The 12978-nt window shown below is 42.4% G+C and overlaps 1 protein-coding gene across 1 annotated transcript in view; it reads right to left on the bottom strand.

Annotated features, from left to right (window-relative positions):
* Nucleotides 1-1156: 1156 nt before the first annotated feature.
* Nucleotides 1157-12978, bottom strand: part of ACSL6 (acyl-CoA synthetase long chain family member 6) — a 44081-nt gene continuing 32259 nt past the window's right edge. Inside the window, exons 12-21 of the mRNA XM_080353426.1 lie at nt 11243-11377; nt 9981-10115; nt 7667-7762; nt 6784-6856; nt 5948-6036; nt 5325-5441; nt 4932-5075; nt 4094-4195; nt 3505-3576; nt 1157-1373 (exon numbers count right to left, since the gene is read on the bottom strand). Coding sequence (XP_080209552.1) covers nt 1233-1373; nt 3505-3576; nt 4094-4195; nt 4932-5075; nt 5325-5441; nt 5948-6036; nt 6784-6856; nt 7667-7762; nt 9981-10115; nt 11243-11377 — 1104 coding nt within the window. The 3' untranslated portion in view covers nt 1157-1232. The remainder of the gene's footprint in view (nt 1374-3504; nt 3577-4093; nt 4196-4931; nt 5076-5324; nt 5442-5947; nt 6037-6783; nt 6857-7666; nt 7763-9980; nt 10116-11242; nt 11378-12978) is intronic.

Below are 12978 nucleotides of genomic sequence, written 5' to 3' on the forward strand. Positions count from 1 at the left end.
ATAGACCACTGGAAGCGACAACAGTGGGAACTGAGGCTGCCAGACGTCTGAACGTAGAGATGTTTTCTTAGCAGCCTTTCTGCAGCCACCTCCAGTTCTTTACCACACCGTGGCACCACAGCAATGGCCAACACAGCCTCTCACCCATCCCTATGGGGGATTTTTGGAGCAATATTCCTTCCTCTTCCACACCGCACCTCAGGCTGAATTTTCCCCCAAATCAATTTGTTTTGCTAAGCCACATTCAGAATCATAGCTTATACCTTGTGCTCCATTTCTTTAGCACTGTTTCTGAAAGGGAGGTTAGTCCTACACCGTATTAGCAGCAGGTAAAGTAATAAATTATGGACTGGGAACATCTGGGTTACCGTGAACTCCCACAGAAAGCCACCCCAGAGCCAGCGATGCTTCTGCAACCTTCTCACTTGGAGTAGCTGAGATGTCCATGAGTGTACCGTGCTGCAGGAGGCCCTCATGTCAACCCAGCGTGCCATGGAGAAATTGAGTTCAGATGAAAAGGAAACGGAGAGAATTCTATCCTATCACTTCCTAACCTGTTCTTGTAATTTCAAAGTAATATTAATCTGTCAGATGTAATATACTAATGGGTCTATTAAGTACAAATAGTAGGAGATTCATTCCTATTTCTATTCCGGTTGTTATTTAGGTCATTAATGATTAAATCCAATCAATGTAATTTATGTCCTGGAAAATATAAAGACTATTACTTAATATATAAACCAATATCCAGCTTGAAGTTCCAGATCAGGGAAAATAGACTTTCACCATCAATCACTGATTGTTTGAGGTAGACCACATTATTGATTTATCCACAATTTTTGTTTCTGATGTATTAGGCTATATACAATCAAATACCAACAGACATACCTGAAAATTTCCCTATTTTATTTAGAAATGTTTGTAGTTATTAATAAGGTCAGTTTCCATAATTTACTGGGTCATAAGATTGAAATTTCTGTATATTTTGTGGCAATTTAACATAATTCTTAATAGTACCTTACTGAGTACATAAAGTAAAAAATAAGTTTTATCACACCTGATGAAAAAAAAAGGAAAATTGTGGTTAGTGGTGAAATCCTAGAACAATGAAAGGCTCAGATGTAAGATTCAGATGCTTATCCATTTCAGCTGTGTCATTCTGGCTCTGTACTTTTGAGTATAATTCTAATATTGCTACAAAGTCCATTATTCAGAAGGTTCTTCCCATTATTTCAGATGGAGATGCTTGAATATAGCTCTTCTATTTGTTTTTTGAAGTAATCTCTAAGTTCTGGTCTCTTAGCCTTTAGCGTTGGTGTCAACAAACCGTTTTGTACTGAGAACATATCAGAGTGAATATAAATGGCTTTGACCTAAAATAAAAAAAGGGATATATTTATAGCAAAAAATTACAGACATCACACTCAATAAGTGTATCTCCTTGCGCCAGCCTTGCTGTGTGACCTCTGGCTGTGCCCGGAGCCCAGAGGACCTTCCACCTTCTCACCTGCCCAAGTTTTCCGAGGTGACACTAAAACCCTCCACCTCCCCCTGCTCTCCCGCTTGTTTGACCCTCAGCCAGCCAGCGCAGAACGGAGCTCCGCCACAGCATGAGCACATCAACCTCTTTGGGTTTTTTTGGTCTGAAACCAAGGCCAAAACACAGCGACGCAGAGCATGAGGGACAGCGTCACCATGTGCAATATCATAATTACGGAGCTTCGGACAGCTGAGGGACCATGGGAGGAGGGGACGGGGTGAGAAACATCTCAACCAAACTGCACAAGAGAGTACACAGCACTGATTCCGTCTTGCAAAATCGTCATGAAGCTTTGCAGGCACAAAGAGGGGATGTGAGGATCGTCTTTAAAGAAGAATTGGTGGTGTTTTACTAGCTAATTAAAATGATATAGAATCATTCATCCCGGGCAAGAAGGGTTTTATGTGGCTGCCCTTGTTAGTGGCGGTGTCTGGGCCCAGCAGGGAGCCTGGCAGCACAGATGGGAGCGAGATTTTCCTCCCAGTGAGTGTCTGGGACTGCTGGCGTGAGGGAAAGCAGAAAACTGCTGCGTGACTGGTCATAGCCCACCAATCTAAAGCGAAATTCCCCAGCCATCTGCTGCTTTTGTGATTCTCCAAACCAGATTGGTTTGCATTTTATTAGACTGAGAGTTGCAGGAATATAAGCTGAGATTCAATTTTTAAACTCCCATTAGATATGTGATTCACTTTTCCCCTACAAGCATTGTGGGCCAGTTCCTTCCCCAGCGACGTCCTTCACAGAATCAGTGTTTGTGCTGTTAATGCTTCCCTCGTGTGCCTGCAGCCTGGGAGCTGCTGGTTACAGAAGCCAGAATTGTCATTTCCAAGCCAGAGGTCCAAGCTGGGGCTGCTGCAGCTGCAGCCAAGGACAGGGGTGATAAGGAGATGATAAAGAAAGGCTCCTCCACATAACGGGGGGTCCCAACCCACAAGAGCATTGGCTGTAATATCTGTCTCACAGCTTGGTTTTAAGATTACGTTTTGCAACAGAGATGTTAATTTTGAAGGCCTTTAGTTTTGAAATGTGAAACAATTCTTCTTGACTTTTAGAAAGATGGCAAAGCTTTCCTCCCTAGTTTATTAATTACAAACTGCTGGTAGAATAGATTATTAGAGGATATTTCATACTGTGAAGACTATGGCAGGAGCAAACCGAACTTCTTACCACAGGCAATTATGTGCATTACAAAGCTTGCTTTATATTGCATTTAATTTTTAAATTAATTTTTTTTTACTATAATTTCATATGTAACAGAGAAATGAAGAGTAACAAGTTTAATGGTGCTCCTGCTGCACTCAGATATGGTGAATTACTCACTAGAATTACCACCCAGAAACAGCCTAAACAAAAAAGGCCCTTGTTAATTATATGTAATGATTAAGATGTTCATTATTTTAACTGAAACAAGAATTTGACACATGGTGGATTTTTTTAACTGTGTTTTTAATGCTATGTAATCCATGATTGATTTCAGATCTCTGCTGCTGAAGTGTTTGTAGCCCTGTTGCAAAATATTTACACAAGCACTAGAAAAGAATTAGTGCACAGGCTGAAAATAAATAAACCAGCAGCACTTCCGAGGTCAGTTATAAGAACGGTAATTAGTGACCCAGTTTCTTAACAGCGCTTTCAGTGGCAGAAGAATCAGAGTCCTACAGATATTTATCTTGACCCCTGGAGATTATCCATGTCCCTGGATTAGATTTTTATCTATGCACCCAAACTTGGACTAAATTTAAGTCAAATTTCAGGCATGAGTGGAAGGCGGAATCACAGCAGATCGATTTTTCAAAGGAACAAATAACAGCTTGCCAGCAATAAAGCTGTCTCAGAAAACATTGTGTACAGATGCAACAAGGGTATGTAGTAGCATCACAAATGCTGACAAATCCCCATTCAGTACAAATGGACAAACCGCCTGTGTGACCCCACTGAATCATGTATTAAATGTTTATTTTTACCTGCTCGAAGGAATGAAGTCCGCTCTCCTTACCTAACCGTACCATGTCTTCCATTATTGCTTGCTGCAGTTCCTGGGGTAAAACACATAAATTCCTCATGAAATACCACAGTCAGCCTTACATGCAATTAATGTCATTGTTCATCAAGAAAACCTGTTTCTGAGTAAAGCTGAAGTGCCTTGTTGACAGTTGATACATAATTAGCAAATCTTATATTAAAGCAATGTACAAATATTAAATGCCAGTTATCTTTTCAAACACACAGGGCACAGATGCTTCAATTTGCAATCCTTCTACCATGTTCCAGACTCAGAAGCGGAATTATTTCCCACAGACACCAGCAGGATGACTCAGTGGCATCGGTGTCCATTGATGTGATGCAAGTCAGTTACTCAGTATTAGAGAGATGTGTAAATAAGGCTGAGATCCTTATTTATGACATCTAAAAAACCACAACCCTTCCTACCGCTGTACTCCTCTGCAGGACAGAAATAATTCTCACTGAGATAACTAATAATAGACACCTACTCTAACTGGGTTGTGCTACAGTGAAAAAGCATCTGTAGTGCAGATAGATAGAAAGACAAACCTTATTTTTACAGAGTTCTTCATATGTTCCATCAAACCCTCTTTTCTTTGCCCAGCCTGGCATAACTTCGGAATCGGGCACCACAATTCCCACCAGAAAGGCCTGTTGATGGGAAAGGAGAGTCGCAGAAAAAGGCTGAACAACACTGAAGGCCCCACATCGAAGTGAATACTTAAGTTGTTTGAATTTGCTACATCTTTACTACTTCTTGTTCAATTATGTCAATAAATTGCTAACATGTCGTAGTGGAGTATATTTTCACGTCTGTGCCTTTTTCTCAGATAAAATTTTTCTGGTGACTGTTCCTGCACTTGCCAACAATTTTAACACCTTCAGCTGGGTTTGTGTTCCTCTTGGACACTAATTAAATTACTTTAATTCTTCACAAGCATAAATCAGAGCTGAACATAGCTCATAACATGCACACTCAGATGCCAAGGGAAGCCTCATGTTTTTGACCAATAGATGCAAATGGATGAATCACAATGGTTTCAGAAGCTGTATGTGTTTGTATAAACATGTAAAGAAATGGGACAAGATGGGTCAGAATGGGTAGGCAGTGGTCGTGGAGCAGCGGTGGCTTTGCCTTTGTCTGGCTTGCCACAGGTGACATGGTGAAGGAGAGCATTAGAGACCCAAAGGGTGACTCTAAAGCAAATCTAAAGGCTTGATCTTTGGCCACAATGTCCTCCAAGCTGCCCAGGGTCACACCAGCAGCTCCAGAACAGGAGGGAGACATTGGGGGGATCCACTCACGCTTTTCCTTCATTCTGCCCAGCTCCCTTGTCCTCTGTTTACAAAGAATAAAGTAATATTTTCTAAAAAACTTTGTTTTTACCTGCAAGCTGTCTCCGTGGACATAGATCTGGGCAACAGGGTCGCTGCGGATATAGATATTCTCTATCTTCTCTGGTGCAATATATTCTCCCTGAGCAAGTTTAAATATATGCTTTTTCCGATCAATAATTTTAAGAGTCCCATTCTGTTAGGAGAAAGAAATGAAAGTTCCCAGATAAGTTATTTAACCATAGAGACCCAGTAAGCAGTCTGCTTTTAACAGAGCTCTTTAAATTGCCAGAAAATGTTTTACTGACATATCAACCTTATTCTGCAAATTATAAACTCAGTCCTTTGTGAAGACAGACCTGCTTGGAAATTTAAGTTCAGTACTTGAAAATTTACATGGGATAATACAATTGACGTAAGAAGGAAGCGCCAGCTCGGTACGCACAGGTAGCCATTTCCCGATGTCTCCAGTGTGGAGCCAGCCCTCCTGGTCCAGCGCTTCCTGCGTCTTCTCTTCATCTTTCAAGTAACCTTTGAAAACATTTGGTCCTTTCACACAGATCTGCAAAACAGTCAGAGTTACTGATAAATGATTTTATTATTCTGCTGTAAATAGTAACAAGGTGAATGGTAATTCATTAGAATTGAAATATTCTAAAGTTGGCTTAATGACCATTCTCCATGAATGCAAAACTGATTTGTTTGAAGTTGGCTTGCATTCAGCTTGCAGTTTAAAAAAGTTATTTCAGTAAGTTTAATTTGTGTGTAGTATAGAAGTATCAGCAATGCAGAAATCACAGCAATTCAGCTTTTCTTAGCTGAACTAATTAATTCAGTTTTAGCTTTTAAAGTAATCAGGCATGGCATTGGCTAGAAGCACTGCCACAGCCCCTTTCTAATTAATACTTTGCTGCTCTGTTGCTGAATTGACATTTCCGTTCCCTAATTGTAATATATAACACATCAGCAACCATGCACCTTAGAAAGGTAAAATGCTTCTATAACTACATAACTACTTCATACAGAGTTAATTAGCGAGAATTTGATAGAAAAAATGTGAGTTGCTACCTCTCCTTCTCCTTTGGAAGCAAAATAATTCAGCTCTTCCACATCCTTCAACCTGATTAAGTTACAGGGCAAAGGGGCTCCTACGTGACCTAGAAATCAAAGTCATCAAGTCACTTGTCATCTCCCTTAGAAACAATAGTTAACATTTCATTATTAGTTGCTTGTGTAGTTGCAGATACACTGGATGTTCTTGTAGGAGCTGTGTCTGTGTGCCGAAATAATTTCCACATTTAAGGTTTTGAACTATTAAGACTAAATACCCAAACCTCCTATCTGGATACACAGAAACACAATTTTCAAACATGTCGAAATACAGACCGTATCTCCCTTACCTGTAAGAGACTAAACCTGTTTTTAAGCTAAACTCGTTATAAAAGCACACAAAGCTCTGATTTTGTCAAGATTCAGAAGTTTTGAAAACCTGAAATATTTAAAGCATTGAGTAGTGGTGGATCCGTATTCGAAGCCTGGCTTTGCTCACTGAGTACATTAATGCATTAATCTCTGCTTTGTTCCAGCATTTCATTATAGCAAACATTCTTTTAAATTCAGCTCCAGTGCTCTAGAGAGGTCTCTCAGCACCAGGAATGCAGAGAGGAGAGTATTGCAAATAATGGCTCAAGGGAAAATTCCACATCTCCCCAGGCAAATGAGCCCAGCATCTGATCCCTGTGTATTTATTCTGGACTAGTGACACTTTCAAGAACATTACATTTGCTGAAGATTATTCACACAGTGGTGAATGTTGCATAACACCCTGTGATGTTACAGCCCAGATTTTTTTAAAGAAATGTGCATTTCTTTTCTTTCTGGAAACGGTGGAAGAAGGTCGTTACCTGATGTCCAGTCACCTGGGGTAGTAAAGGTGCATCCAGCTGTGCATTCCGTTTGGCCGTAACCTTCATAAACCTGACAAAGAAAGAGGTATCTTTGAAACAGTGTGGATGATTTCACTATTACAGAAGAAAATTCTAAGCATTTTCTCCTGTTGCACAGTCCTGTGAGCTAATCCTGCCAGCTGCAATGCACAGGTGCACATTTAACACGGGGACACTTTCCCTGGCTCTTGCGACATACAAAATTTCATTTACGTGACTATGATTTACCATGGCTCTGTAGAGCTGAGAATAGTGAAAAGACAAGTTCAGCGCTTAGCTTTTGAATCAAGAAGTATAAGAGGAATTTAATAGCAGGGGAAAATGGTATTTTTGTGGGACATCTTTGAAAACACACATTTTAAATTTTTTTTTGCCTAATTTTAAGTTATTGAAGGGGCCTTTTAGTTGCCCCGGGCTTCCCAGTCACAGAGAAATAACACAGTGGACATCTTAAGTGGGTTAAATTGCCATCTGAAGATTATCTTTCTCCATTTATATAGAGAATAAAGCGTGTAATGAAGCTCCTAGTGCATGCACAAGCACATTTAATTGCACATACTCCATTAAGTGCTGAGAGATGGGTGAGATAAGTCTCTGGGTTTTTTTGGCAGCTGCCCGCAGTGAAAGCAGCTCTTGCCTGCTGCTCCCTTCCCAGGGCCACCGCTCATCCTCCCTCGCCCCACGGCTGCGGGGACACTGGGGCGCTGTGCCTGCCCCATGCCTTGATCCATCCTGGTCAGGCTGTCCTAAATGCAGTTCTGACGTCCCAACCCATCTCTTTCGTTCCATGCAATGCGTTTCCTTGCTAACGCGAACACCCCGAAGAGCCACGCGAGCCCACCTGGCAGCCGAGGGCAGCACGGAGGAAGCCCAGCACAGTCGGAGACGCAGGGGCAGCGCCCGTCACTATCATGCGAACACACCCACCGAGACTCGCCTGTTGGGTTGCACGAGAGAAGAAAACAAAGCAGCACAAATTACTGCAGGTAGCAAAACGGGCAGTTTCTGTGTCACTTACACAGAGCTTGCATGAAATGCTCTATTTAGAATAGAGGCAGCCAGGCTATGGAAATATGAACTGGCCCTGAGTCTTTCCTTAGGGATAAAAAGCCAGCTAAATTTTAAAAGCAATAACTGTCTCCCTTGCAGGTAGAAATGGTGCCCCAAGAAAAAAGCATTTGATGTACAGGGGTGGGAGTCCTGCATCTCTCGGAGGATGAGCTGCTCTGTCTGGTGGGGGCTGGAGCACAAGTGTGATGGAGCGGCTGAGGGACCTGGGGGTTCAGCTGGAGAACAGGAGCTGAGGGGAGACCTTCTGATCTCTGAACTGCCTGAAAGGAGCTTGGAGCATGGAGGGGGTTGGTCTCTTCTCCCAAGGAACAAGTGATAGGATGAGAGGAAACAGCCTCAAGTTTCACCAGGGGAGGTTTAGATTGGATATCGGGAAAAATTTCTTCTCAGAAAGGGTTGTCAGGCATTGGAACAGGCTGCCCAGGGCAGTGGTGGAGTCACCATCCCTGGAGGGGTTTAAAAGACAAGCAGATGAGGTTCTTTGGGACATGGTTTAGAGGAGGATTTGGCAGTGCTGGGTTAACAGTTGGGCTCAATGACCATAAAATCATAGAATCATTTCAGAATCATCCAGTCAGCCTAACACTGGCACTAAACCATGTTCCTAAGAACCTCATCTCAGAGGTCTTTTCCAACCAAAACAGTTCTTTGACTGACTCTGTGCCCTGTGGGGAGGCAGCCCTGGCCTACAGGAAGCTCAGCAGGCTCTGGGAACTGCTGGGTAACAGCCAGACTCTTCCCTCCTCCAGTTTTCTTTGCTTATTTGCACCTCATTGTTTTTAATAAATTTGAAATAACACTGTTCCTTTTTTTAAGGCAGATGACCTCCAAATATTTCTGGAGCGTATTACTTTGATTCCTGTGCTGCATTTTACTTCTATCCCTGCACCTTCATTTCCTTTTCCTTATTCCAAAAGTAAAAAGGAAACCCAGCACCAAAGAAAACAACTCCTGATTGAGTCTGCCAGTCTCGCCAGATCCTGAATCAATATGCAGCCTGGCATGCCTCATGTCTGCACTCCTGGCAGCATCGGGTGAACTCTGCTGTCTTTGCACACTGAGGACAACTAATCTGCAGATGAAAAGTACAGTCAGTTTCTTTAGTTAAAAATAAAGTGGCATGTCTCCAGAGAAGTTATCCAATAAAAAAATGGAGTAATCAGAACCTCTTGGAGTAGTAGAGTACCCAGAAAACCTGGTTTAAAGCCAATTTAATAATTTTTCCTGAGGAGATGTGTAGCACACAGCCAGGCATTCTGATTTCTTCCCCCTGTTGTTAAGTCATGATTTACTTGTGGATTTTTCTCTATACCTTTATTCTTGTTTTTCTAGGGAAAAAAAAAAGCAATTTTGAATATGACCAACTGAAACCTGACCCTAAGTCCAATCGTATCTATAAAGAATTCGCAAAACTCTTCAGAGCAACACCTCTTTGACCAGTCACTCCCCCTTTCCTGACCGCCTTCCTGAGTTTCATCCCCAGTGTGAGGACACAGGAGCATGTTCGATGCAGGGCTCTCCCCTGCCTGTTGCTGGTGTGAGTGGGGAAAAACCATTTACCTGCGGGCCTGGGCAGACCCCGTGGAGGGTGCCCGGTCCCCACAAGCCAGAGCACCCAAATACCGAAGGAGGTGACAGCAGCCCTGGTGTTGGAGGCTACAATCCTGCTTCTGGGCAACCTCACCTGGCAGAGGGCAAGTGCCTCTGCACTGCACCGCATCCCCCTCCTTGGTGCCTGTGCAGGGACACAGCTGCCAAAAAATAGGCACTATTCTGCAAATAGGTGATTTCTAAGTGCTGCTGAAGGAGGGACATGGCAAAAGCCGCCTTAGTCTGCCTTGTGTTTCTCCTTTCCCCTCTGGAAAACTATCCCTAATAGAATTGAAATTTTGGCAAAAGTTAATGCAAAAGTTAATGGAACAACAAACTGTTCTCCATTTTTTCAGTCTGCTATTCGCTGGTCAGCAGCAATTGCCTGCAGTTCATCATCAGGCAAGTGGGCCACGCTGACTTTATGGAAAACTAGTCATTGTTAGGAGACATGGCAGTTCTTTGACTTTAGACTCAGTATTTAAATTGCTTACCTGTATTTTATTAAAGAAAAGCTTATCCCACAAGCTGTCGTTTCTAATGATCCCGTTTCGAACTTCTGCTTTCTTCCGTTTCGCGGCAAATTCCAGGATCCAGCGCTTGAGGGACGTGTCTGCCTGGCTGAAGATCTGCGGGCGCGTGGGGTGGCAGCGCGGCACGGGAGACAAAACACCAACAGCTGCTCTTACAATTACAGCCACGCAGCTCTGCCCGTGCCAGCTAGACTGGAGTTACTAATACATTAGCAGTACAGCTAAATTAGACCATACTAGGGCTTTTTTATTGGAGGAAAAAAAAAGAGTGGTTTGTTTTGCTGCATTCGTTATTGTACGTACTGTTCATTTGAGGAAAAAGGAGAGGATGGTGGGGTAGGCTTTGACTAGATTTACATGACTGGTGTTCCGATATGATTTCTACAATACGATTTGGTGAAATCATGAAATCTGAGCAACTAGGAAAGAGCAACATGAGTGCTTGGCAGCCGCATTTGACAATGATGTGATGGGGGCTGCATTCACCTGAGATAATCAGACACCAGCATGAACTACATCCCTACAAATGAGAAACCCCCAACACCCACCCCTCTAATGAGGCACCAGAACCCCTGATCCAACAGCCCTGACCCTGGGGAAAAATGAAATCAGTAGCTTGTGCTTAAGCTCATCTTTAGGGGATAAGTCTTCTGAGGAACAAACGTTCCCAGCTGCTCAACTAGATTTAACATGATGACCAGACATGCCTGTCTTACATACCTTTCAGGACCATCTCTGAGTTTTAAAGATTTCTAGATCCAAAAGCCAACTTTGCATTTACACTGCCTAAATCCTCATAATCCTTGTGCAGTTCTGATTTTGAGCTGTCATTGCCACCAGAAAGAGAGATTCACATTTCAAAACTGGTTGAAGGGCACAAAACCTCCTAGTGCATCCAGGTTGGACTGGTGTTTCTGTGATGAAAACAAATCCCTCATCTCTGGAATTGTCACTAGTGAGTCAGTGAGAACAGGGTAAGAGGCTAATACAGAGAGATGGCATATTAACATGCACTAGCCATATCTGCAGTCTGTGTATACCAAAATAATATCAACTTATAGACTGGAGCAGCTGTATCGGTTGCTCAGGGCAAGAATGTGTTTGCAGTAAGGCAGAAACAGTATAACCTGCTCAGGAAATCCCTGTCACTAATTAAATTCTTTCAGATAAGTAATAAAGGGACCTGAACTTTATTATTACAAAAAGAACAAAATTAAACTCACCTTATCATACATCCTGTTTAACAGCCGCGGCACAACAGGGAAGATAGTTGGACGCAATGCTTTCATATCGTCAGATAAGAGACGAATATCTCCTTGAAAGAACCCAATTCGCCCTCCATGGCAATATACGACAGACTGATGGGAAGAAAACAGAACACATGTAACCTCTTTGCTTGGGATTCCCACGGCAGAGCATCTTTCTCAAGCGCAGAAGTGCCACTCCTGGGATTCTACTCTCAGTAAGGCAAAAACAGGGCTTAGAAATACATAGAAAAGCAACCGATAATTTTGCACTGAATAGAAATATACAGATAGTTCTGGGCAGTTTTTAGTACTGGCAATTCAGCATCTACTAAATTTGCCTGTTTCTGGAAGAACAAGAAACCAAAGCTTTCAGAAGGGATTTCCCTTCCTTCCCCACATACGGGGATGGAAAAGTCTGAGTTATGGTCAGATTCTGGATCTGAACTTCTCCTCTGGAGCCCAGAATTACCATAGCAGGTAACAGCATAAGGACCTGTTGTCACTAAAGAAATGCATATTAAGAAATACGGTAAAACATACTGAGCAGCAGCCGATTTTTAGATGTTAATACTTTAGTTTTGTTTAAATACAAGAATATAGACTACGTTAGCAATACGGTGCCTGATCCTGTATCCCAGAAATAGATGCCCACTTCATAAAAGGTGCTTTACTTGTATGGAAACTACAGATCCAGAAATTTTGTACTTGGAAAGAAAAGAGGCCACTTTAGTCAGGTCAGAATAGAGCTGGATGTGCAGCAGCTCTGGTAACCAGTAACCCCGCAGAGGACTAGCCACTAACTGGTAAAACTGGTGGATTATCCCAGGGATTTCAAGATCAGCATGACTACCCTGCTTTTGGAGCACAAGCAGGAGAAGGTGTCCTCAGCAAAGCATCTGTGATGCTAGGAGCTGAGCCCAGCCTTCCTGAGCCCAGCCTTCCTGAGCCCAGACCAGTGAACATCAACTGTTGGTCGATTTTTCTCCCCCAGATAACTAAAACAGTTAAAAATTCCTTAAGAGACACCGAAGACTTCTTGTGCTCCTCCTAAAAACCTGTGATACCAACCAGAGTGCTCTCACTGCTCTGTCCACCAGTTAGAGGCCGTCTCTCCATCAACTTAAAACCACAGGAATTCTATACATGTGATGTGGGTTTAACGAACATCACACTGCCCAATCTGTGTTTTAGACTGCACATGCACACAAATTAAAAAAACAATGGAAAATGTAATCAGCCTGCTCACTGGGAATTATAAATAGCTACTAGATATTTTAGCTTTGAAGAATGTATCTATTTATTTTAACTGTAAGTTCCAGGAACTAATAATGTGGGCTAAAACTAGGGAGGCTGACACTGTGCTTGCTGTTCAGAATAACTTTGAAAATTATTCTCAGCCCTTATGAAAAGAATCTTTATATTAATGAGCTTTTGGTTTTTTAGCAGAGAGGATAAACCTGAACATCCCTTGGAGACCTGCCCCCTTCAATATGGCAACATCCTGTGAAATGAGGCTATTCCAAATGTTTCTGATTTCTCTCCCCAGCCCCCTGCCAGATGACTTTTTAAGAACTACACTCTTGTTTGCTGGCAGAGCAGTTTGTCTGAATAGGGGTTATGCCGCCCAACTTGCCTTTTAAAATCAGATTTACAAGTGAAGATCAGCTGGGCTGTAATTTTCCAAATCTTTCATGGACTTTCACTTCCAATTT

Source organism: Nesoenas mayeri (assembly GCF_963082525.1).
Source record: "Nesoenas mayeri genome assembly, chromosome: 14".
Classification (NCBI taxonomy): domain Eukaryota; kingdom Metazoa; phylum Chordata; class Aves; order Columbiformes; family Columbidae; genus Nesoenas; species Nesoenas mayeri.